Below are 21,839 nucleotides of genomic sequence, written 5' to 3'. Positions count from 1 at the left end.
TCTGGGCTACTGTGTCCATGTACAGAGGTTATGCTGGTTCAGATTCCATTTGGTGTACCCAATGTGAATCCTGTTCAAGGCATTCAGGTAGGTAAGGGTAGCGGGTAAGTTTCCTCACGTGGATTTTGGGCATAGTTATTACTTTTCATATGATAATTTATATAGGTATAGGGAATTCTCAGTCTTTCTGAAGAGCTACACACTCTCTCTGAAGCCTGTAAATTATCTTCCGAATGAACAGAAGAAAGGAATATTGTACTAAATTCAGTTTTGTCTGCAATTCTATGAAACTTCTAAAAAAAGATTTCAGTTTTTGAAGTCATTTTCCTGCAATAAACATGCTGTTAATAGGTGCTCTACAGTTCTGATGTAGCCCCATCTGTACTGAACATGTAGTGACTTTGTAAATTAACCTTTTGGTAGTCTTCCTTGCGAATCTCTCTATTCAGCTTTGCATGTACTGTCAGATTACCTTTTGATTTGAATGTTAAAATAGTCTAAATATTAAAATTCTTGTACGTCTTGAACTCACTTGAACAGTAATAATAAATTCTGTACTAAAGATGATACATACTTAGTACACTGTTAGTATAAGTGGAGTACAAACACAGCATCACTTATAATGTGATATATTAATATACTGATTGGTTAGTTTTGATTGAGGCCAAGTTACTGAATATGGTAATTTATATGGATTGTGATTTTTAATATTTGTAAAAAGGGCATAGAGCAATGCATAGGTGCTTTTAGAATCTATATTATGTGAATATAAAGAAAATAAATACAATTGTAAGATAGATGTTTTAATTGTCTCAACACTCTGATTTGACTGGCTAACATGCAACACAGGAGTTCTCTAACAATACCCATCCTATCTCATAGAACTGGAAGGGACCCTGAAAGGTCACTGAGTCCAGCCCCCTGCCTTCAATAGCAGGACCAAGTACTGATTTTTGCCCCAGAACCCTAAGTGGCCCCCTCAAGGACTGAACTCACAAACCTGGGTTTAGCAGGCCAATGCTCAAACCACTGAGCTATCCCTCCCCCTTGTACTTACTAAGTGAAATTGCATTACACATTTAACGAAATCTGCACTTCGGTTTTACCTGCACACTCCTGCACATTTTTAACTTACAGTAGCAACAACCACCTTGGCACTAAGCATTTACTGGGAATTAATGACTCATTTGGGCTACAGTCCTGGCATAGGAGGGACCTCTTCTCCCAGTCAGTAATTAATTCTCACAAAATGCCCTGTATTTTAACAGTTATTGCTTAAAAACACATATTTTACAATGAATGACCCAATATATTTTACCCAAGACACTCCATAAATTGACAGCATACTAGAGTTGGATTAAGTGTTTATTATTCCTGTTCTTCAATTATAAGACTCACTAATTGGCTGTTTCTAGGCTGATCTGCAACAATGATCACCCTGTTCACAGTCCTAGAAAATATTTTAAATTTAATATTTTTGTTTTTCACTGTCAATCTAATGTAAGGAGCTAGAACTTTATGAGGAAAGATTAAACAAGATAAATATGAATAGTTTGAATAAGCATCCAAAGGGAACATAACAGTATACACACACACAAAAAGACATCATCAAGAAAAATGGAGAGGAACTGTTTAGTTTGATACCTGGGATGAGGTAACTAGGAACAATGGGGTGATCTTCTTGATACAAAGCTAATTAGATCATGGTGACTTCCCTTTGGTGATGGAAGCCCCATAACTTGAAATATTTAAAATTAGACTTGACAAAAGACAGGGGGAAATAACTGCAGAAAACAATTTGGCATTGATAAACAGATGGTCTGGATGTCCTACTTGTTTTTTTCATCTCTAAGTACTATGAATCTATTACAACAATGGTATACTGCAAGCAAGGCCAGAATGGAATAAGCTCAGGCAAGAGGTATGTAACTGGAGCTGTAATAAAAATGTTCACGTATTTATTAAAACATATTAAGTGCAGTAACTCAGGAAATAAAGATGTTAGGTACCCTGAGCAAAATATCAACTGCAATTAGGTTTTCTTACCTCGTGTATATCTTTCATCCAGCTTGTTATACCTTGAAAACTGTCTGAGTTTGTTATGTCATACACCAGAATAAAGCCACGTGCGCCACGAAAATAACTAGTACTAATTGTATGGAATTGTTCCTGACCAGCAGTATCCCTGAAATACACCAGAAAGGAGTCACTTGGTACTGCATACATTGAAAGAGTATGGATATGGTTTTTTCAGTGCAATTTAAAGAATACAGCCCCAATTTTGAGTTGTTTTCTGAGAGAGGAGGAGGAACTATGGTAGAGGTGGTAGAATATATGCCATTCTGCAGGGAAAGAGCTGGCAAACTATTTTGGGCATTTATGTTAATATTACTGACTATTCTAGAGCCTATACTTAAATAATTGAAAGAAAGACAAAAATAGATTTTGTCTACATGAAATTTTTAACCACAGTGTAACTGAACTTGTGTAACTGCATTTGCACAACCCTTAATATAGAATGTTTGCACTGGAATAAATTATGACTTCTACTACAGAAGCATACTTTGGGGTAAGCTGCAGAAGAGCAGCATTTCAGCATCAGTGTGGCTAGATTAGGGTAGCTACACCAATAGCTAAAACCCTACGGGTGAGGTTTTCACTCTTGCCCTTGCCCCTTTGCACTGGGTAAAGTGGCGTAAAGCTGCTCTAAAATTATTGGATCAGGCTGGGGGACGATTTCCCCAGCACAGACACTTTAGAAGACAGATGTAATGTAGTTTTCTAAGCACCCCTTTGTAAGACCTGGCAAAGGGAGAATGTTGGGGGCAGGTTGGGGTGGGAGGTTTAAGCTGGTGCTAGAGCCATGATGTGCAGGCAGCAGAGATTCCAGGCAGCACTATGGCCCATATAGCATCCTGGGGAGGTGGCTGTAATTTAGACAGGCCTCCAGAGCTGTCTAGATTATGATAGAGATTACAAGACAGCCCAGGATCAAGTAAATGCGTAAGTAGCTCAAAAGCCACCAAAGCCCCTCCTCCTATTGGGCTGTGAGTTCTGTGCTTGCAATTTAGATAAGCAGCAAAGAATCTTACCCTAAATGTAGACAAGGACTAAAAAAAAAAAACTCACCAGAATGCATTCAAACCCTCTAGCCACTGGAGATCTAGTGGCTGGAAACTCAAAAATTGGCAAATATATACAGAATCCACCACAGCTGCAGCCCCAAAACACCCCCTTTTATTTAAAAATAAGATTATGGTGCCCAAAGAATCACCTTGCTAGTCTTCATCCAAATCCTAAACCTGACCCTATGAACATATGTTTGTAGGATAATGAAATATTTAAATCCAAATCTCCTAGCTTTTTCTTTTAAGTTTATCATTTTAATAAAGTTGCTTATATTTGGTATGGAATATAAGTTTACATTTTATCCATATACTACAATAACTCAATGTTAAATATTTCTAAGATAACTGTTTTTTAAAAAACATGTACTAGTTGTTCTAAACATAGTCTCCTCACGCTACTGCAAGCTTTAATATGATCACTACACTGTAGGAGGACAAATAATCAAAGCTGGACAAGATTTTGCACAGTGTATAGTTCTATACTTTAGCTGGCTTTCATTTGTGGGACAAATTATAACTTACCATATTTGAAGTTTCACTGTTGTATCATTAAATGTTATTGTTTTTACTTTAAAATCAATGCCTAAAAGAAACAAGAAAATCTGTTACATGTCTTGAAATAACATTTATTTCTTATGGAGACTATTTGTAAATAAAAGTTACTTTTGGGATGTACAGTAATGGAAGCACACCAACCAACATCAACCAAAAATCATAATAAACCACTAATTGTATATGCGCAAAACAGAGGTAGGGAAAAAAGAACTATAGGAGTTCTTTTTGATATACATCAGTAATTATATTGAAATTAACTATCAGACTGGTCAAAGTTCTATACTCAGTCACTCACTGTGCATGGTCAACTCGGAAAGTATAGCTACAAACCAGCATTAGCTGGCAAGTGACATGACAGCTGTTTGATGGCCCATGCACAAAACTGTCACAATATTGGCAATTTCTGCTAAGGGAATCAGTCCCATAATAATAGTGCTGTAGTTCTGCATGGAGGTTTAGTGACAAATGCTTACATGGCATTTGCTCGCCCTATGCCATTCTTTAGCCTTTACTGCAACATTACTGAAAAGAAGTGTCCAGGATTACATCAACAGGACTAGAAATGAATTAACTGAATTAATTAGATACAAAGATAAGTGGCCATGCGTTCAAGTAAAGACCATACCTCTATACTACCCTTCCATTTAAATGTTTATGCCTCAAAATCCAAAATGTTTTGGTACTGAAACGTATTTTAGATCTACTACACCTCTACCTCGATATAACGCGACCCGATATAACACAAATTCGGATATAATGCGGTAAAGCAGTGGCCGGGGTAAAGCAGTGTTTAAACTAATTTGACTGAGCTAACACAACTGAAAAAGTACACCCTTTTTGCATGTCAAGAAAAGTCCATATTGTGTTAAAGTGTAATAAAGAGATGATGTAATGGACATCACTGAAGTTGGAAACCAGAGTGCAATTCTGGTTTTGGTGCTACCATAATACAGATAAATAAATACCTTACACCACAAAAGGATAACCTTATGAAGAGAGATACTACATTTCAAACCCTAGAGGACACCTTCAACTACAAGTTATCTTACATAATGCTCATGAGTCAAGCCTCAAGCTATCAGAACCTACAGTACTCAGAAGTCTATGCCTACTATATTCTTGAACTGTTGTACCACAGCTGCTTATTTTTCAGAAGTAAAATCAGCAGCATCTTTAGACTGTCTCGGAAGAATAGCCTTAATAGTCTATCTTCTATAGTCTTCAATTTGTAAATTTCTTATCCCTTAGCTGGGGGCTTATAGCCATAATTCTAGAAATCTCTCTTAACTTCAACGATTCCAAAATAGAACAAAACTGTCCTTTGTAATGTTCCTAAAATAACTCTCCTCTGATAAAAAGGAACATGAAAAACATCAGGTTTGTGGTTTCGGTTCTGGTGAAGTCTGTTTTAGACAGAGGGGCAGAGCTTAGATTCAGCACACAAACAATGGTACCTGCACCTCCTTCATGCTGCTTTTTGTTTTCTATAATCTAAGAGCTTCTTTATGTGCATATTTAGTACATGGCAAGCTTGGGTGTGAATCTACCCTGGACTAGCCTGCGGTGCACTAACTGTCCATGTGGATCTTGCTGCTGCGCATTAACAGTTCCTTAGTGCGTGTGACTGCTCGTGTACTAAATGTTCACGTAGACAAGCTTTAAGCTTTCATTTAAAAACATAAATAAGCCTCTAGCTGTTATGGGTTGCTAAGGTAACTTCAAAAATATGACCCAAGTGTAAATGACGCAGTGACATCTACCTACATTTGCAGAACCTGAAACCATCGCTTCGAGAGATGTGTTCTGTACCATTCATCTCAATGGGTACTAACACAGATATCAATGACAATACTTTAAATCAATGCTGTTAACTCACTGCTCACTAAACCATAAAAGAAAGGAGAGAAAAGATCACATTTTTAAGATATTCACTATCTACTGTGAGTGACAGCTTAGGCCTGGTCTACACTAGGACTTTAAATCGAATTTAGCAGCGTTAATTCCAATTAACCGCTCAACCGTCCACACCAGGAAGCCGTTTAATTCGACCTAGAGGGCTCTTTAGTTCGAATTCGGTACTCCACCCCGACGAGGGGAGTAGCGCTAAATTCGACATGGCTATCTCGAATTAGGCTAGGTGTGGATGCAAATCGAACTTAGTAGCTCCGGGAGCTATCCCACAGTGCACCACTCTGTTGACGCTCTGGACAGCAGTCCAAGCTTGGATTCTCTGACCAGCCACACAGGAAACGACCCGGGAAAATTTGAATTCCTTTTCCTGTCTGGGCACTTTGAATCTGATGTCCTGGTTGGACATCGGGGCGAGCTCAGCAGCACCTGCAACGATGCAGAGCTCTCCAGCAGAGGAGTCCATGCAATCCCAGAATAGAAAGAGGTCCCCAGCATGGACAGACCGGGAAGTCCTGGATCTGATCGCTGTGTGGGGCGATGAGTCTGTGCTTTTGGAGCTGCGCTCCAACAAACGGAATGCAAAGACCTACGAGAAGGTCTCCAAAGCCATGGCACTCAGAGGATACAGCCGGGATACAACGCAGTGCCGCGTGAAAATCAAGGACCTGAGACAAGGCTACCAAAAAGTCAGAGCGGCAAACGGACGCTCTGGAGCCCAGCCCCAGACATGCCGCTTCTACGAGGCACTGCATGCCATTCTAGGTGGGTCTGCCACCACTGCCCCACCAGTGACCGTGGACTCTGAGGATGGCATAGTGTCGACAGGCAGTTCCTCGGCAATGTTCGCTGATGGGGAAGATGAGGAAGGGTTTGTGGAGGATGACGCAGGCGACAGCGCTTACAATACCGCTTTCCCCGACAGCCAGGATCTCTTCATCACCCTCACAGAGATCCCCTACCAACCCTCCCCGGCTGTTAACCCGGACTCAGAATCAGGGGAAGGATCAGTCGGTAAGTGCTATAAACATGGAAACATTTATTTTTTTAAAAACAGGAATAAAAACTATATAAAAACTATATAAAAAGTTTTCCATATAAAACTATATAAAAAGAAGGTCCACACATATAGGGATGGAACAGAAATCCTCTTGGGACACTTCTACGAAGCTCTCGTAGGGGTGCTCGAAAAGCCTACGCAGGAGGTTCCTGGGGAGAGGTGCCTTATTTGGTGCTCCGTGGAAGCACACTCTTCCGCGCCAGGCCATCCTAACGTACAGCGGAATCATTGCCTCGACCAGCATGGCAGCATACGGTCCTGGTCTGTGCAGGGATTCTCGCAGCATCCTCTCTCTCTCTCTCCGAGTGACCCACCTCAGGGTAATCTCGTTCGGCGACTGCTGCATCTAATTAGGGCAATTAGTGTACTGTTACTATTGTGAATGCTTGACTTTTACTTTGCATAGCAATGACCTTTGTTTAAACAGCCACGTGTTGGAGGCCGCAGAGGAAAAGCATACAGTGATCTTTCCCGGGCACAGCTGCGAGGGGCTGGAACAGGGTCAGACTTTATGCTTTCCAGATTGCCTTCAGCGGAAGGGCACAGCTATCCATTAACTGTTAAGCAGCCTATAGTGTAGGGCTTACCAGGCCTGGCTGCTACACGGATTCAGCTGTACCACCCCGCTTGTCCGATCTCCTGTGCAAGACCGCAGCCAATGAAAGCGTATTCCGAAATCTCGAACTTGTCCTGAGAGCTTGTGAGACTAGGTGCCCTGTATGGTCTTGTTCACAGAAACTGAGTAGACTGTGTTCAGTGTTCGCAAACATGTATCTTTTCAAGGAAATCACTTCCTTTTTCCCCATCACACAGCTGCGGCTCTTTCACGAACTGCCCCGGCATCCCCCTCACAGAGGCTGGTGCAGATTAGGCGGCGAAAGAAAAAGACTAGGGACGACATGTTCTCGGAACTGATGGCCTGCTCCAGAGCCGAGGCGGCCGAGCAGAGACAGTGGAGGGAGACCCTATGTCAGCACCAGCGCTCACACAGCGAACGGGAGGACAGGTGGCGGCAGGAAGACCAGCAGGCGACTCAAACGCTGCTTGGGCTAATGAGGGAGCAAACGGACACGCTCCGGCGCCTTGTAGATGTTCTGCAGGACCGTAGGCAGGAGCAGAGAGCCCCCCTGAACTGTATCTGCAACCGCCCTCCCCCGCCACAAAGTCCTGTCCCCCCCTCATCCAAAATCACAAGAAGGAGGGGCACTAGGGGCCGTGAAAACTGTCACTCCACCCCAGCAGAGCGCTCATGTACCAAACAGCTCTCATGCCATAAATTTTGAGAAGTGCTTCCCTTCCTGGATCACCCAGTCCCAAATCCAAGTTTCATCCCCCCACTGTGTAGTTGAGTATTAAAAGTAGTTTGTTGTTATTCACTGTTTCCGTCACGTTTTTCTTGTCAGAAGACTTTGTGTGAAGGGGGGGAGGGTTTTTTTAATTGCATAGGACAGTCTCCATTACCAGGGTACAGACTTGGGGGCAGGATCAACAGCAGGACACACACAGACTGCAGTCACTAGGCACCAGGGTCAGTCTGTGAGGTGTATGCTGCCCCGGGTCAGTCTGTGAGGTGTATGCTGCCCCAGGGTCCTAGCGCCTGCCATCCACAAATGGCAAGGCAGGCTGCCCTTACCATGCCCTTCCACCCTAGCCACGAGCCTCTCCGATGCCCTGAGCCCCAGCAAGAGCCCTCATCCACGGACACATACTCACCCTTCCCACACACCCCTCACCCCTTCCTATGCCCCAACCCCCAGCCCAGAGCCTGCATCCAAACTCCGTCCCAAAGACAGCACCCCTCACCCCTTCCTGCAAACCCACCCCTTCCTGCACACCCACCTGCAACCGTCCTCCCCCCAGAGACCGCTATAGGAGCGGGAGCCTGTCATTCCTCTAGTGTAGAAGCAGTCTGTACATCAGTGCACACCGTACTCACCACAGTCTGAGTTCATGTTTCAACCCTTGAACAGGAATTCATAATTAAAGAAAACTTTGTTAATAATCAGTGTTCCATTAAATTTATTTTAAAACGTGCGTTGGAAGGGGGGGAACCTGGAGAACAGGGTATGTAACCGCAGATCGAAGTCAGTCACTGAAACAGGCTCAGGTTCAGCTTCTCTGTAAATCAACTGGACAGTCATAGGTTACCCTGCTCTCCGAGGAACCTAGCTTTCAAAGCCTCCCGGATGCACAGCGCTTCCCGCTGGGATCTTCTATCGGCACGGCTGTCTGGCTGAGCGTAATCAGCAGCCAGGCGATTTGCCTCAACCTCCCATCCCGCCATAAAGGTCTCCCCCTTGCTCTCACAGAGATTGTGGAGCACACAGCAAGCAGCAATAACAACGGGGATATTTTTTTCGCTGAGGTCCGAGCGAGTCAGTAAGCTCCGCCATCTCCCCTTGAGACGTCCGAAAGCACACTCCACCACCATTCTGCACTTGCTCAGCCGGTAGTTGAAGAGTTCCTTCTCACTGTCCAAGGCGCCTGTATAGGGCTTCATGAGCCAGGGCATTAGCGGGTAGGCTGGGTCCCCGAGGATCACTGTAGGCATCTGCACATCCCCAACCGTTATTTTGTGGTCCGGGAAGAAACTACCTGCCTGGAGGCGTTTAAACAGACCAGAGTTCCTGAACACACGCGCGTCATGAACCTTGCCCGGCCACCCGACGTAGATGTTGGTAAAACGTCCCCTATGGTCCACCAGTGCTTGCAGCACCATAGAAAAGTAGCCCTTTCGGTTAATGTACTCGCTGGCCTGGTGGGCTGGTCCCAGGATAGGGATGTGAGTCCCATCTATAGCCCCACCGCAGTTTGGGAATCCCATCGTGGCGAAGCCATCTCTGACGACCTGGACGTTTCCTAGAGTCACTACCTTTGAGAGCAGTTGCTCAACGATTGCGTGGGCTACTTGAATCACAGCAAGCCCTACGGTAGATTTGCCCACGCCAAAGTGGTTCACTACTGACCGGTAGCTGTCTGGCGTTGCAAGTTTCCAGAGGGCTATGGCCACTCGCTTCTGCACAGTCAGGGCTGCTCGCATCCGGGTGTCCTGGCGCTTCAGGGCAGGGGACAGCAAGTCACAGAGTTCAAGGAAAGTGCCCTTACGCATCCTGAAGTTTCGCAGCCACTGTGATTCATCCCAGACCTGCAGCACTATGCGGTCCCACCAGTCCGTGCTTGTTTCCCGGGCCCAGAATCGCCGTTCCACACCATGAACTTGACCCATTGCCACCATGATCTCCACTGCGCGGCGTACCCCGCTTTGTGAGAGGTCTGCGCCACTCTGTGACTTCCTGTCCTCACCGCGCTGACGGAGCCTCCTCGCCCGATTTCTCAGCAGCTGACTGTGGAAGAGGTGGACGATAAGGTGCGAGGAGTTGACAACGGCCATAAGTGCAGCGATGATCACAGCGGGCTCCATGCTCGCAGTGCTGTGGCGTCCGCGCTGTAACCGACCAGAGAAGGGCGCGAACAGATTTCCCGCCGGCGCTTTCAGGGAGGGAGGGCGTGATTGACAGTTCAATGACGACAGTTACCCAAAACCACCCTCGACACATTTTTTCCCCCAGCAGGCATTGGGGGCTCTACCCAGCATTCCAATGGGCAGCGGGGACTGCGGGAACTGTGGGATAGCTTCCCACAGTGCACCGCTTCCAAAGTCAACGCTGGCCCCGTTACTGTGGACTCAGACAGTCAAATTAGTGTATTTAGTGTGGATACACAAATTCGACTTCATAAGGTCGATTCCACAAATTCGAGTTAAGTAGATTCGAAATAGTCTTGTAGTGTAGACGTACCCTTAGTTTGACACCACCTCTAAGTGGGATTGGGAGACACCACTACTCAACCTCCCTCCCCAAATCAAGAAGCCAAGCTAAAGGAACACTGCAGAGCCCCCTGGTACATGAGCCTGCCCAAGAGGCAGCCAATATCAAGAAGCTCAGCAGGACGCAAGAGCTCCACTGAGGGGAAGCCAAGCCCAGCAGAGCCCATGGGAATAATCAGACTCCACTGCATGGCTATATTTGAACATCTGCACACACTATTGTGAGCAGCATGTTATGTATATGGAGCTTATTTTATGGGCAGAGCCAGGGGCGGCTCTAGACATTTCGCCGCCCCAAGCACGGCGGCATGCCGCAGGGGGCGCTCTGCCGGTCACCAGTGCCGCGGCTCTGGTGGACCTCCCGCAGGCGTGTCGCCAAAGGCTGGCTGCCTGCCACCCTCCCGGCGACCGGCAGAGCACCCCTTGCGACATGCCGCCCCAAGCACGCGCTTGGCGTGCTGGGGCCTGGAGCCGCCCCTGGGCGGAGCATGGAAGAGTACCATCACATTCCCCCCACCCCGCAATCTGGTCCCCTGCAGAGGAGATTTATAAGAGAATGCTAGTCACACCTCTAGGAATGGAAAGATTGCTGAATTTCAATTATTGCCTGACAAACACAAATACGTGTTTTTTTCAAAAGCCCTTCCTTTCAGATTAATGTTTGATGATTCTGTTATCAAGTTTACTGTACAGCAAGAGGATAGAAAAATAACCCAGTCTAACAAAGGGCTGATGATATATCAATAAGGAACTTTCATTTTATAGGTTAGAAAGATTAACAATGTTAGGAAGCTTTTGTTTTTTTTCTTATGTTATTTGGTTAAAACCATATTTGCCTGTGTAGAGATAAAGTACCACTATTCTTCTGCTTCTGTGCTTTACATAAAATCTAAATGTTCCAATGCAAGTTCTCAGAAAATCAACAATTTGATATTAGAATCATAATTTTGATTCCTACTTGAACCTCGCTGCCTAACTCCTCTATCAAAGGCAAGCATTCACAAAAGTGCAATAAAATGGCAAAATACCAGAAAATCTCCCTTCTTTTAACTTCCAAATGCATCTTATAGCAGACTTTGGGGGATCAGCCTTCAGATGCAAGATTCTACTTAGTATTACAAGTTGGTGTTGGGGGGGGCTGTTTGGGGGGAGAGGTTTAAATTATTATATGGATCGTGTCCTTCAGCTGCTGAAAATTCTCACTGAAACTTTAATGGAAGGGAAAAATGAAATAATACAATTGGCAGCTGTAATAAATGTTATGTGAAACTTTCTTGAATAAATTAGTAAAGGTGGCTGGAAATATAATTTTACCAAAACATGTTTATATGCTCATATCAGACAACCTACAAATTTGAAGAAAAATATTCATTCTTGCATTTCAAAGAACCACTTATAGAATTTGGTTTAATTGTTTGTTTAGCTTTCTACAGCAGATGTTACAGCCCTTGATAGGGACATGATATGTGGTGGAGGTTTGGAAGGTCACTTTCAAATGGCTGAGTTGGGTATACTTAAAAAAATTATAACCCAGCGAGGCAATTCCAGCCCTACAGGAAAACAGTTCTTATTTGACATAAATTTTAATAATAAATTGACAAGAGTTTTTTTCTGTATAAAAAAGGAACTAGAGACTGCTGAATCAGACCAAAATGTAATCTAAATTAAAATAAGGCATATTGACTTCTTAAGTCAACTTAAATGTATTGACCTAAAAAGGTCAATGAATGTTAGTGAAAAACAGAAGTCAATATGTACTGCATGCATGAATTGTTCATGTCTTTATATGAAGTTTCAATCAAACTTAGCAAATTGAAAAGAAAAAAAGAAAAATGAAAAATATAGTGCCAAAGACAGCTCACAGATTTCAGATGGTTTTAGGCCAATGTATTCTATAATATGATCAACAAAACTAACGTTTATCACCAGTCCAGAGATAAAAGTTATTTGAATACAGGAGCTTGTATTTTCTTCTTTGAATTCTTCATATAAAACCCAGAATTTGATATAAACCATACCAACTGCTAAGTGTGATTTCTAAACTATTATAGTCATAGGGTATTTATGATTCATTCTTTCTTTATATTTAAATAATAAAAATGCCTATTCAAGGTTCCAGGAGAACTAACATAATTAAGTATGTAACAATAAATACAACTAAATTAAAACTCAGCTTTAAAATAATCAGTTTCACAGAAACTCAGCCAGCCAACCACCATGCACCCCCTTCAGCATCTAGGAAGCATACTCTCAGTCCTTTCCAAAACCCCTCTCAATCAGGTGCCTTTTACAGCATGCCCAGAAAGTCATCAAATTCAGGCTATTTCAGGTCAAGACAGGAAGCAGAGTCTTAGTCTTCACAGAGAATGCCCTGCCAACTATCCTGCTCTCTTATAAAGAGGGGGATCCAGCCTCAACACTTTTACTGGCCATAGCTGTGGCAGTATGGCATGCGGAGAGAGGCAATCCCTTAGGTCCAAGGCTATTAAGGGCTTCATAGGCCACAGCTAGAGACCAATGGGCAACCAGTGCCCCACTCAATAAGCAATCAGACGCATTCTGCACAAGCTTTAGTCTTCAAATGGTTTTAAATTTAAGGTGTAGTCTCATGCATCACATTGCAATATGCTAATCCTCAGGTAACAAAAGCACGGATAACTCTGCATTTGAAAGAAAAAGTTGTAACTTCCTCGCCAAAAAGCTTACTGGGTCACTGCTGTAATACGATTGTCAAACAACAGCTGGGACTCTAAACTCACCCCTAAGTTGCAACACTAGTAGCTAATGGCAGATGTATTCCTTTAATCAAAGGGGGTGATATTACCTCTGCCATCTCTTCCAGAGGCTTTTCCCAGCCCATCATCTCTCTCATCTGGGTGAGCTTCAGCTACCTTGCTCTCACTCGTGCTTTCATCTCAACTAGACATTGGCTGAGGCACTGAACTGTACTGTCCAGATCAAACTAGACAGACCTACAGTTAACCTAAATCATACTGATGACACTGTACCCCCTGCCTACTTACTGACCCATATATGAACAGGAGGGATGACAGAATGGCATCCCGCGAGACCTCACATTTGAGAGCTCTTTGAGAGGAGAAGCAATAGCCCATAATTATCTGCTAAGATCTCTCTGAAAGAAAAGAGCAAAGCCACTGACGAGCAGCCCTATCCACTCCTGTCAGATTATGCAGATGAGTCACCAACATACCATGATCAATGCTATTGAAGGCAGCTGATAGATCTAATAATACCAGCACAGACACCTCATCATCATCTACTGCCAGGAGGAGATCACTGACTCTGTGACAAAGTCAGGTCTATATACCCAGATTGACATAGGTCATGGAGGTTAGTGGCATCTAGATAATATGAGAGTTGTCCCACTACAATCTTCTCCACAGTCTTATCCAAAAAGTGAAAATGTGTTAATGATCGACAATTAGCAAGAGTGTCAACATCAAGCAACATCTTCTTGAGCAAAGGTTGCATTATTGCTTCCTTCAAAGCAATAGACAGCTTGCACTCTCTAAGTGAGGTGTTGATCTCCACAAGCAAGGGAGTCAGTACTTCACTAGTGGCCTTCAACAGCCAGGAAGGACATGGATTCAAAGCACAGGTTGTGGGATGAAGTTCTCTTAACACATTCAGTACCTCAGAATGCATCACTGACTGAAACTCTAGCAGAAAAGATGAGGCCCTTGTTCCCTCAAGACCTTGCACTGCCACCACAGAAGCAGACGGCTCATCCCTACAGTGATCCCAACAACAAGCAATTTCTTCACAATGGAAGGGAATCAGATCAGCTACCAAACCAAGATAGTGGTTTAACCACCCAAAACAAATCTGTGACCTGAGATTTTAACAGATTTAGAATTAACCTAAACAAGGATAAGGCTCTTGTCTTTCTGAATAAGTTTCCATGGAGTTAATTAGCAACAAATCCATTTGTAGGGAAGTCTTAAATGTATCAGCTACTATGGGGAGAGGAAACCTATCCCTCAAAAGTGTACAGCAAGACTTGAAAATCTACTTCCTGAAATCTTCTGCTACTGCTTCTAATGAGGGCAGAGGGGAAGGAAGGAGAGCATCCTAAGCCTCGGGAAGCAGAATGATCCAATGGCTAAGAAACTAGCTTAGAACTTTAAAGACCTGGGTTCAAGTCCCTGCTCTACCACATCTTTCCTCTGAGATCTTGGGCTAGCCACTTGGCCTCTCCGTGCAATCTCTAAAATGGGGATTATAGTACTTCCCTACCTTAGAGAGGTAGGGGAAACAGTGAGCCATTTAGATACTAAGGGAATGAGGGCTACAGAAATACAATATAGAGAGATAAACCTACCCTCATGGGGATTGGTCTGTGTAGGGGAAACTGGTCAGGGAAATTGATCCTAGATAGCTTCCTGGCAAGTGGGCCAGAACATGGTAGGGATGGAGGCCAATTTAATTTGGGCCCAAATAGCTCTTAAACAGAATGAGGGTGTGGTTATACACTCATACTACATATTAAACATGCTGTCCCTCTCATTCATATCAAGTAGTATCTCACTCTGTGAGTAATCGCATGTATTGTTAAATAATAGATTAAAAATTAGACTACTCGTGGAGAAAGGTACTCCTCAATATAAATAAGAGCAACAGAATCTGGCGCTGTTCAAAAAAAACCAGGAAACATGTAGATTACTATTAGCGTTCTCAGTACATACAGTCCATTAGATTTTATAGACCATATTTACATACAGTACCATATGTATCAACAATTCAAGCCTACACTCTTCTTTTATAAAATGAATGTCAGGGAGTCCATGTAGACGTCTAGAATTAGTTCATTTACCTACAAGATGATATAAACCAATTTGAAAATCTAGAGAAAAAGAAACCTCTGTCTGAAAGAGGATTTCAGTTTTAGGTTTCTGTAATTTACCCATAACAAAACAAAGACAAAAAATGTTACACACACTCACACACACACTCATGAATGTGTCCCTTTGAACAGAAATTCAAAATACAATTGTCTGCTCCTCCCCTACTCCCAAAAAGTGGAACTTGTGTTTTGAATTTCTTTTCAAAGGGACGTAGTCAACGGTCTGCTACTTCCCTTCCCACAAAAAAGTGGAACTTGAATGCATCACTTTGAACAGAAATTCAAAATACATTTCTCTGTTCCTTCCCTTCTGTTCTTTCCCTTCCCCAAGTAAATGAAAGCTTCACCTTTTTAGAACCAAGATCTTCACAAATATTTTCCCACATAGAAGCACATGGCACTGTCAAGATGATAATAGCTAGGATAACAACTTATTTCATACCTATAATAAATAAAACAAATAAAGTACTATGCAGAAGCTTCATGTTCACTTGTACACAAGATTTTTTTGTTCATAGGCTTTCCCTATGGCTTTCTATCCTGTGCCATTGTTTAAATAAAAAGTTATTCTTTATAGTCTGCTATTCTCAATATGATTCATCTGCCTTATGATCCGTGTAAGTTTAATTAGAAAACTGCTTATAATTCACCCAAACTGTATAATTGAAGAGGAGGAAGGGCAACCATCCCTGAGAGTTTAAGTGCTGCATAAAACGCTTTCATTGAACATTTACTGTGAATGCATGTTTTCATTTTCTAAAATATATAATTTTAGAAAGTTTCAGCAAGTAGAGTCTATTAACAACAGCTCCAAGACATTATTTTTTGTAGTCTTACCAGGCTTACTTGTAGCAACATGGAATGCCTAGTTGCCATGACACAAAAAGAGACCCTCAACAGTTCCCCTCCAATCTTTTTTCTTCTATGACTGCTATCTTTATCTCTGAATAAAGGTAAGTTGATGACACACAACCCCACCAAAAACTCAGATTCCTAGGGAATTAAATATCTCAGAGTACCGGTAAAGGCCTTTTACTTCATTTCCAGTTGAAATTCCAGTCAGATAGGTAATGATTAATAGCCATTCATAACCTTCAGATGAGTGTGCAATGGGCTGCAAGAAAGGAAAGCTCTCAGTCAAGATTGTACCAGACATATGTCCAAATCAAAATTGCTACTCTTGTTGGTAGACTTAGTAAAGAGACAGAAGATTAGATGGACATAAAGTCTGAACTGTTCTATCATCACTAGAAACTGTCCCTCCAGGATACAGCTGAGGCCCATTGGGAAGCTTCTGCAGAAATTTAAACTGTTGCTTCCTGAATTGTACTTTTCTGGACAGGAGGCTTACTACTGCCAATACTGTTAGTCTGGCACTTATCACCAGCACAGCCCACTTATTTTAAAAATCTACGGCCAATGTATACTACAAAATTGACCTATTTGGGATTTTGAAACCAGATGCAAATAATTGTTATTTAGATTTGGATAATTTGCTTACAGCATGGATGGGACATAAAACTTTCTTAAAAGTTTCTGAAAACCACATTAAGACTTGACTTTTGAAAATTCTCTCCTATTATGATCAGTTTTGTTCTACATAGGAGCTTCTGATTCTTGAGTGAACAGAGGTGGAGTATCAGAAATTCTATCTGTTTGAGAAAAAAGTCTCAGGGGCATGAGTTCACTTCCAATATTAGGTATCATCATGAAAGCAGACATTCACTCTCACTGGTATTCCACAGGGATGAGGTACATTATTACAGGTTTCAAAGATCAATTTCATTATCCGACACCTCCCTTTCTGATAGGCTCTGATATCCTTATTCATATAGGTTTCAATGGAATGACTTGCAGAGTAGAATACTACTCAACTTAAGTAAGGGAGTTAGAAACTGGGCCAAATTAATCCAACTCTCATAGGGCCAGATTCTGACATCCTCACTTACCTTAAGTATTCATATTTAAATCAATATCAATTGAGGAGAAAGGTATTAGTCAACATTTCTAACGATAAAAGTAATAATTGTATGAGGCTTTCAATAAGAACACTGGTCAGGGATGGTCTAGGGCAGCATTTCTCAAACTGGGGTCCACAGACCAAGGATACCCCAGGGGGTCCACTGGCCCTGCTGATCTACCCCTCCCTCTCCCTCCTCAACTCCTTCCCCTCCCTCCCAGTGCCTCCTGCATGCCGGGGAACACCTGTTCAGCAGCATGCAGGAGGCGCTAGAAGGTAGGGGGACCTCCCTCCCAGTGCCTCCTGCATGCTGGGGAACAGCTGTTCAGGGGTGTGCAGGAGGCGCTGGGAGGGAGAGAGAGGAGCGGGGACAAAGCACGCTCGGGGGGGGAAGAGGAGGTGGAGCAGGGGCGGAAAGAGGTGGGGGTGTAGCCTCAGAGGAAGGGATGGAGTGGTGGCGGGGCATAGGGCTGAGAAGGGGGGGCTTGGAGATCCCTGAAAATTTTTAAATTAAAATAGGGGGTCCTTGAGTTGCTAAAGTTTGAGAACTGCTGGTCTAGGGCAGAGGTCAGCAACGTCTGGCACGCGGCTCATCAGGGTAAGCACCCCGGCGATCCGGGCCAGTTTGCTTACCTGCCATGTCAGTAGGTTCAGCCGATTGCGGCTCCCACTGGCCGCAGTTTGCCGTCCCAGGCCAATGGGGGTGATGGGAAGCCACGGCCAGCACATCCCTCGCCTGCGCCGATTCTCACACCCCATTGGCCTGGGACGGCGAACCGCGGCCAGTGGGAGCCGCGATCGGCCGTACCGGCTGACGCAGCAGGTAAACAAACTGGCCCGGCCCGCTAGGGTGCTTACCCTGGCGAGCCGCGTGCCAGAGGTTGCTGACCCCTGGTCTAGGGCATATGCAAAACTGCTGGAACATGCAAGTTTCTCTGCACAATTTTTCTATAAGCTTCCACTAAACAGCACATGAAATAAGGCAATTACAAACGCAGCCATCCACACCTATGGAAGAAGAAGAGATTCTCTTGGAGATACTATGCCTGACAAATCATTATCTACAAGGTCAGTAAAATAGATGGAAAGAATTTTAACTTTGTACCTATCATTGAAGGTGAAGGAACTAGGCATTTTAATTTAGCTTGTAAATTCTTTGGAGCAGGGAGTATAATTTTCTGTGTGTGTGTGTGTACAGTACCTAGCACAATGGGGCCTTGACTTAGGCCTTGTCTATACTACAGGGGAAATTTGATCTAAGCTTCGTAATTTGAGTTAGTGAATAGCTTAGATCTACTTATGTCTCTCCCGGGGACTCCCTCTACTCTTTTTGAACCGGTGGAGTACAGAGTTGACGAGAGAGCGAACTGCAGTCGATTTTGCGGGTCTTTACTAGATCTGCTAAATCGACCGCCATTGCATCAATCACAGCTCATGGATCCCCTGGTAAGTGTAAACAAGCCCTCAGTTAAATCCTCTAGGCACTACTGCAATACATTTTTTTAAATAAATAATAATAATTTTAAGACCAACAGGAGGCTGTCACAGATATATTATTAATTCATGCCAAGACATGACAGCTGATAAGAGGAAGATTTGAAGATGGAAAGACAGGACCATGCATTTCTCTCTATTTAGGTCATCAGCATCAGTGTTTAAATGTCTAATTTAGCAAAGACTGGAAAGGTGTTTCAGAATAAAAGTAGGCCTTGAAGATACAAATAAATATTTGTTTAGTGTGAAAGTGAGTGTGTGACAGTCTGCCAAGGTGTGAATGTGTGCGTGTCAGGGTGTGGATGCGGGTGTGTGTCATCTGTCAGAGTGTGAATGTGTGTGTTGGGGTATGAATGTGAGTGTGTGTCAGTCTGTGAGGGTGTGAATGTGTGTCAGGGTGTGAATGTGGGGGGTATGTCAGGGTGTGAATGCAGGTGTGTGTCAGTCTGTGAGGGTGTGAATGTGGGTGTGTGTCAGTCTGTGAGGGTGTGAATGCAGGGGTGTATGTCAGTGTGTGAATGTGGGGGGTATGTCAGGGTGTGAATGCAGGTGTGTGTCAGTCTGTGAGGGTGTATATCAGTGTGTGAATGTGTGTGTCAGGGTGTGAATGTGGGTGTGTGTCAGTCTGTGAGGGTGTGAATGTGGATGTGTGCCAAGGTGTGAATGCGTGTCGGCGTGTGAATGCGGGTGCATGTCAGTATGTGAATGTGTATGTCAGGGTGTGAATGCAGGTGTGTGTCAGTCTGTGAGGGTGTGAATGCAGGGGTGTATGTCAGTGTGTGAATGTGTGTCAGGGTGTGAATGTGGGGGGTATGTCAGGGTGTGAATGCAGGTGTGTGTCAGTCTGTGAGGGTGTGAATGTGGATGTGTGCCAAGGTGTGAATGCGTGTCGGGGTGTGAATGCGGGTGCATGTCAGTATGTGAATGTGTATGTCAGGGTGTGAATGCAGGTGTGTGTCAGTCCGTGAGGGTGTGAATGTGTGTGTGTGGGGGGGTATCAGTGTGGATTGCCGGGGCCGGGCGCTGGCTCCGTGTCACTCACCGACGGTGGCGATGTAGGAGGCGGCGCGGGGCGGCCCGGCCGGGCTGGGCTCCGTGTACCTCCTCACGATGGAGGTTTTCCCCACGCAGGACTCCCCGGCCATCACTATTTTCATCAGCAGCGGCTTCCGCGCGGAGCGGTGCCCCGGCCCAGCCATGTCCCGTCCGGGGGCCACGTCCTGTGGTCCCGGAAAGGGGCGAGCGGCGGGAGCACCCGGCCTGCGCAGAACCGAAACCGGCCGGGCCCAGGGGCACCGCGGGGAGAAAGGGGCGGGTCCTTCGAGCCTCAAGGACGGGCAGGAGGGACCCGCCCTCGCCGCTTGTGGCTCCGGCTGCCCCGGGACTCTCCGGCCTTGCGAAACAGCTGCGGGCGCTGCCCCGCGCCAGCCGCTTCCCACCGCCCCGCTGCGTGTGTGTGTGAGCGTCTGGGGGTGGTGGGGCTGTGTCTGCCGGTGTGTGAGCGTCTGGGGGTGGTTGGGTTGTGTCTGTCTGTGAGCATCTGGAGGTGGGCCTGTGTCTGGGTGCTTGCCTGCAAGCAAGCTCTGGGGGGAAGGGGGCTCTGTCAGTCTGAGCTCCCTGGGGGCTCTGTCTGTGCTCTATTAGCCCCCATCTGACTTTTCTTCTCCTTGGCAAATTCTGGTGCTAAGCCCCAGTTCCTGCACTAGGAGGTTCTACCCAAAAAGTGCAGAAGTATTTCCATCCTCACGCTCAGTAATGAGCAGCATGAAGCCTGCACCACCCTTCAAGTGCCAAGTGTATAATGTCAGTATGTCACACAAACCCAGCTGCCTTTTGTGTAAAGATCAGATAGAAAAGTAGTTGCGCCAAACAAAGGGTTAATCATTTGGAAAGTAATTTGTAATGCTTATTTCTAGAGGGGAAGTAAAGGGTTGATCATTTGAGGGCAGTTTCGAGAGATGAAGGTTCTGTGGTGAAAGCCTAACAGGAACTTGGCTCAGAAAGTCGATTAAGACACCTACTCAGCTCATTTGTTCTTTCTCAACGGGGCACAATACAATTTAATGCAGAGTTCATATGCTGTAGAGCAAGGGTTCTCAAATTGGGGGTCAGGACCCCTCAGGAGTTCACAAGGCTATTACCTGGGGTGTCGTGAACTGTCAGCCTCCACCCCAAACTGTGCTTTGCCTCCAGCATTTATAATGGTGTTAAATATATAAAAAAGGTGTTTTTAATTTATTGGGGGGGTGTCACACTCAGAGGCTTGCTACATGAAAGGGGTCACTAGTACAAAAGTTTGAGAACCACTGCTATAGATACAATTCTGTCTTTTCCAGTACTGCTTACTACAGCAGCAAAACAAAAACAACATTAAGGGGTGTAAGAGAACATCCTGTATACACAAGCAGACACATTGTATACACTAGCCAAACCTCATCCACCGTCCATTCCCTTCTGACATAGCTATCCTTATAAACAGCATCAGAGCAAGAAGATCTGCTGATCTTCCCTTTTTGCTGCTTAACTCATCAAATATAGTGAAACAAAGTATATAACCCTGAAGAATGAAAGTAATTAAGCACCTTAGATGTCACATGTGTGAAGTACAGCTTAGGGTTCTGAACACCGGACTGTATCAGAAAATCCAGGAGCTCAAGTGCTCCAGTCCTGGTTCTGTCACCAATTTTTTTTATCTGCCCTTGGCCAAATCATTTAACTGCTGAATCAGTTTCTCCTCCTGTGAAATGGGGATAATATAATGTATGGATATATTTTTAGAGATAACAGGCCTATTATAACTGGACATCCCACTGGGATAAAGATTAGCATCCTCACTAGCCAGTTGGTAATCCTCACCATTCTTAAATATGGAACAGTCAGTATACCTCAGACCACTGGGAAATACTGGGTTCTGATTAGTAAGAGGCAGTGATTTATAATTCAAATTGGTCTTGACTCAATGTATTTTATGTGGTGTTCTTTTTCAGAAGAATTACAGTGTTGGAACCTTGAGGTGGGCTTTTAAAAATATAGTTTCAAATAAT

General features: G+C 44.3%; 1 protein-coding gene across 4 annotated transcripts in view; it reads right to left on the bottom strand.

Annotated features, from left to right (window-relative positions):
• Positions 1-20,134, bottom strand: part of LOC123362506 (ras-related protein Rab-10-like) — a 52,262-nt gene extending 32,128 nt beyond the window's left edge. For 2 of the 4 annotated variants that reach the window (XR_006576461.1, XR_006576462.1), the window contains exons 1-3: positions 19,838-20,129; positions 3,651-3,711; positions 2,047-2,185 (exon numbers count right to left, since the gene is read on the bottom strand). Coding sequence is in view for 2 of the 4 variants with exons in the window: in XM_045002857.1 (XP_044858792.1) it covers positions 2,047-2,185; positions 3,651-3,711; positions 19,838-19,994 (357 nt within the window). In the remaining 2 variants the exon portion in view is untranslated. Of the gene's footprint in view, positions 1-2,046; positions 2,186-3,650; positions 3,712-19,837 lie in introns of all 4 variants that reach the window. The other 2 variants (XM_045002857.1, XM_045002858.1) reach the window with 2 other exon arrangements.
• Positions 20,135-21,839: the final 1,705 nt, after the last annotated feature.

The sequence above is a fragment of the Mauremys mutica genome, chromosome 2 (assembly GCF_020497125.1).
Source record: "Mauremys mutica isolate MM-2020 ecotype Southern chromosome 2, ASM2049712v1, whole genome shotgun sequence".
Classification (NCBI taxonomy): Eukaryota; Metazoa; Chordata; order Testudines; family Geoemydidae; genus Mauremys; species Mauremys mutica.
This window is presented reverse-complemented; position numbering and strand designations above follow the sequence as displayed.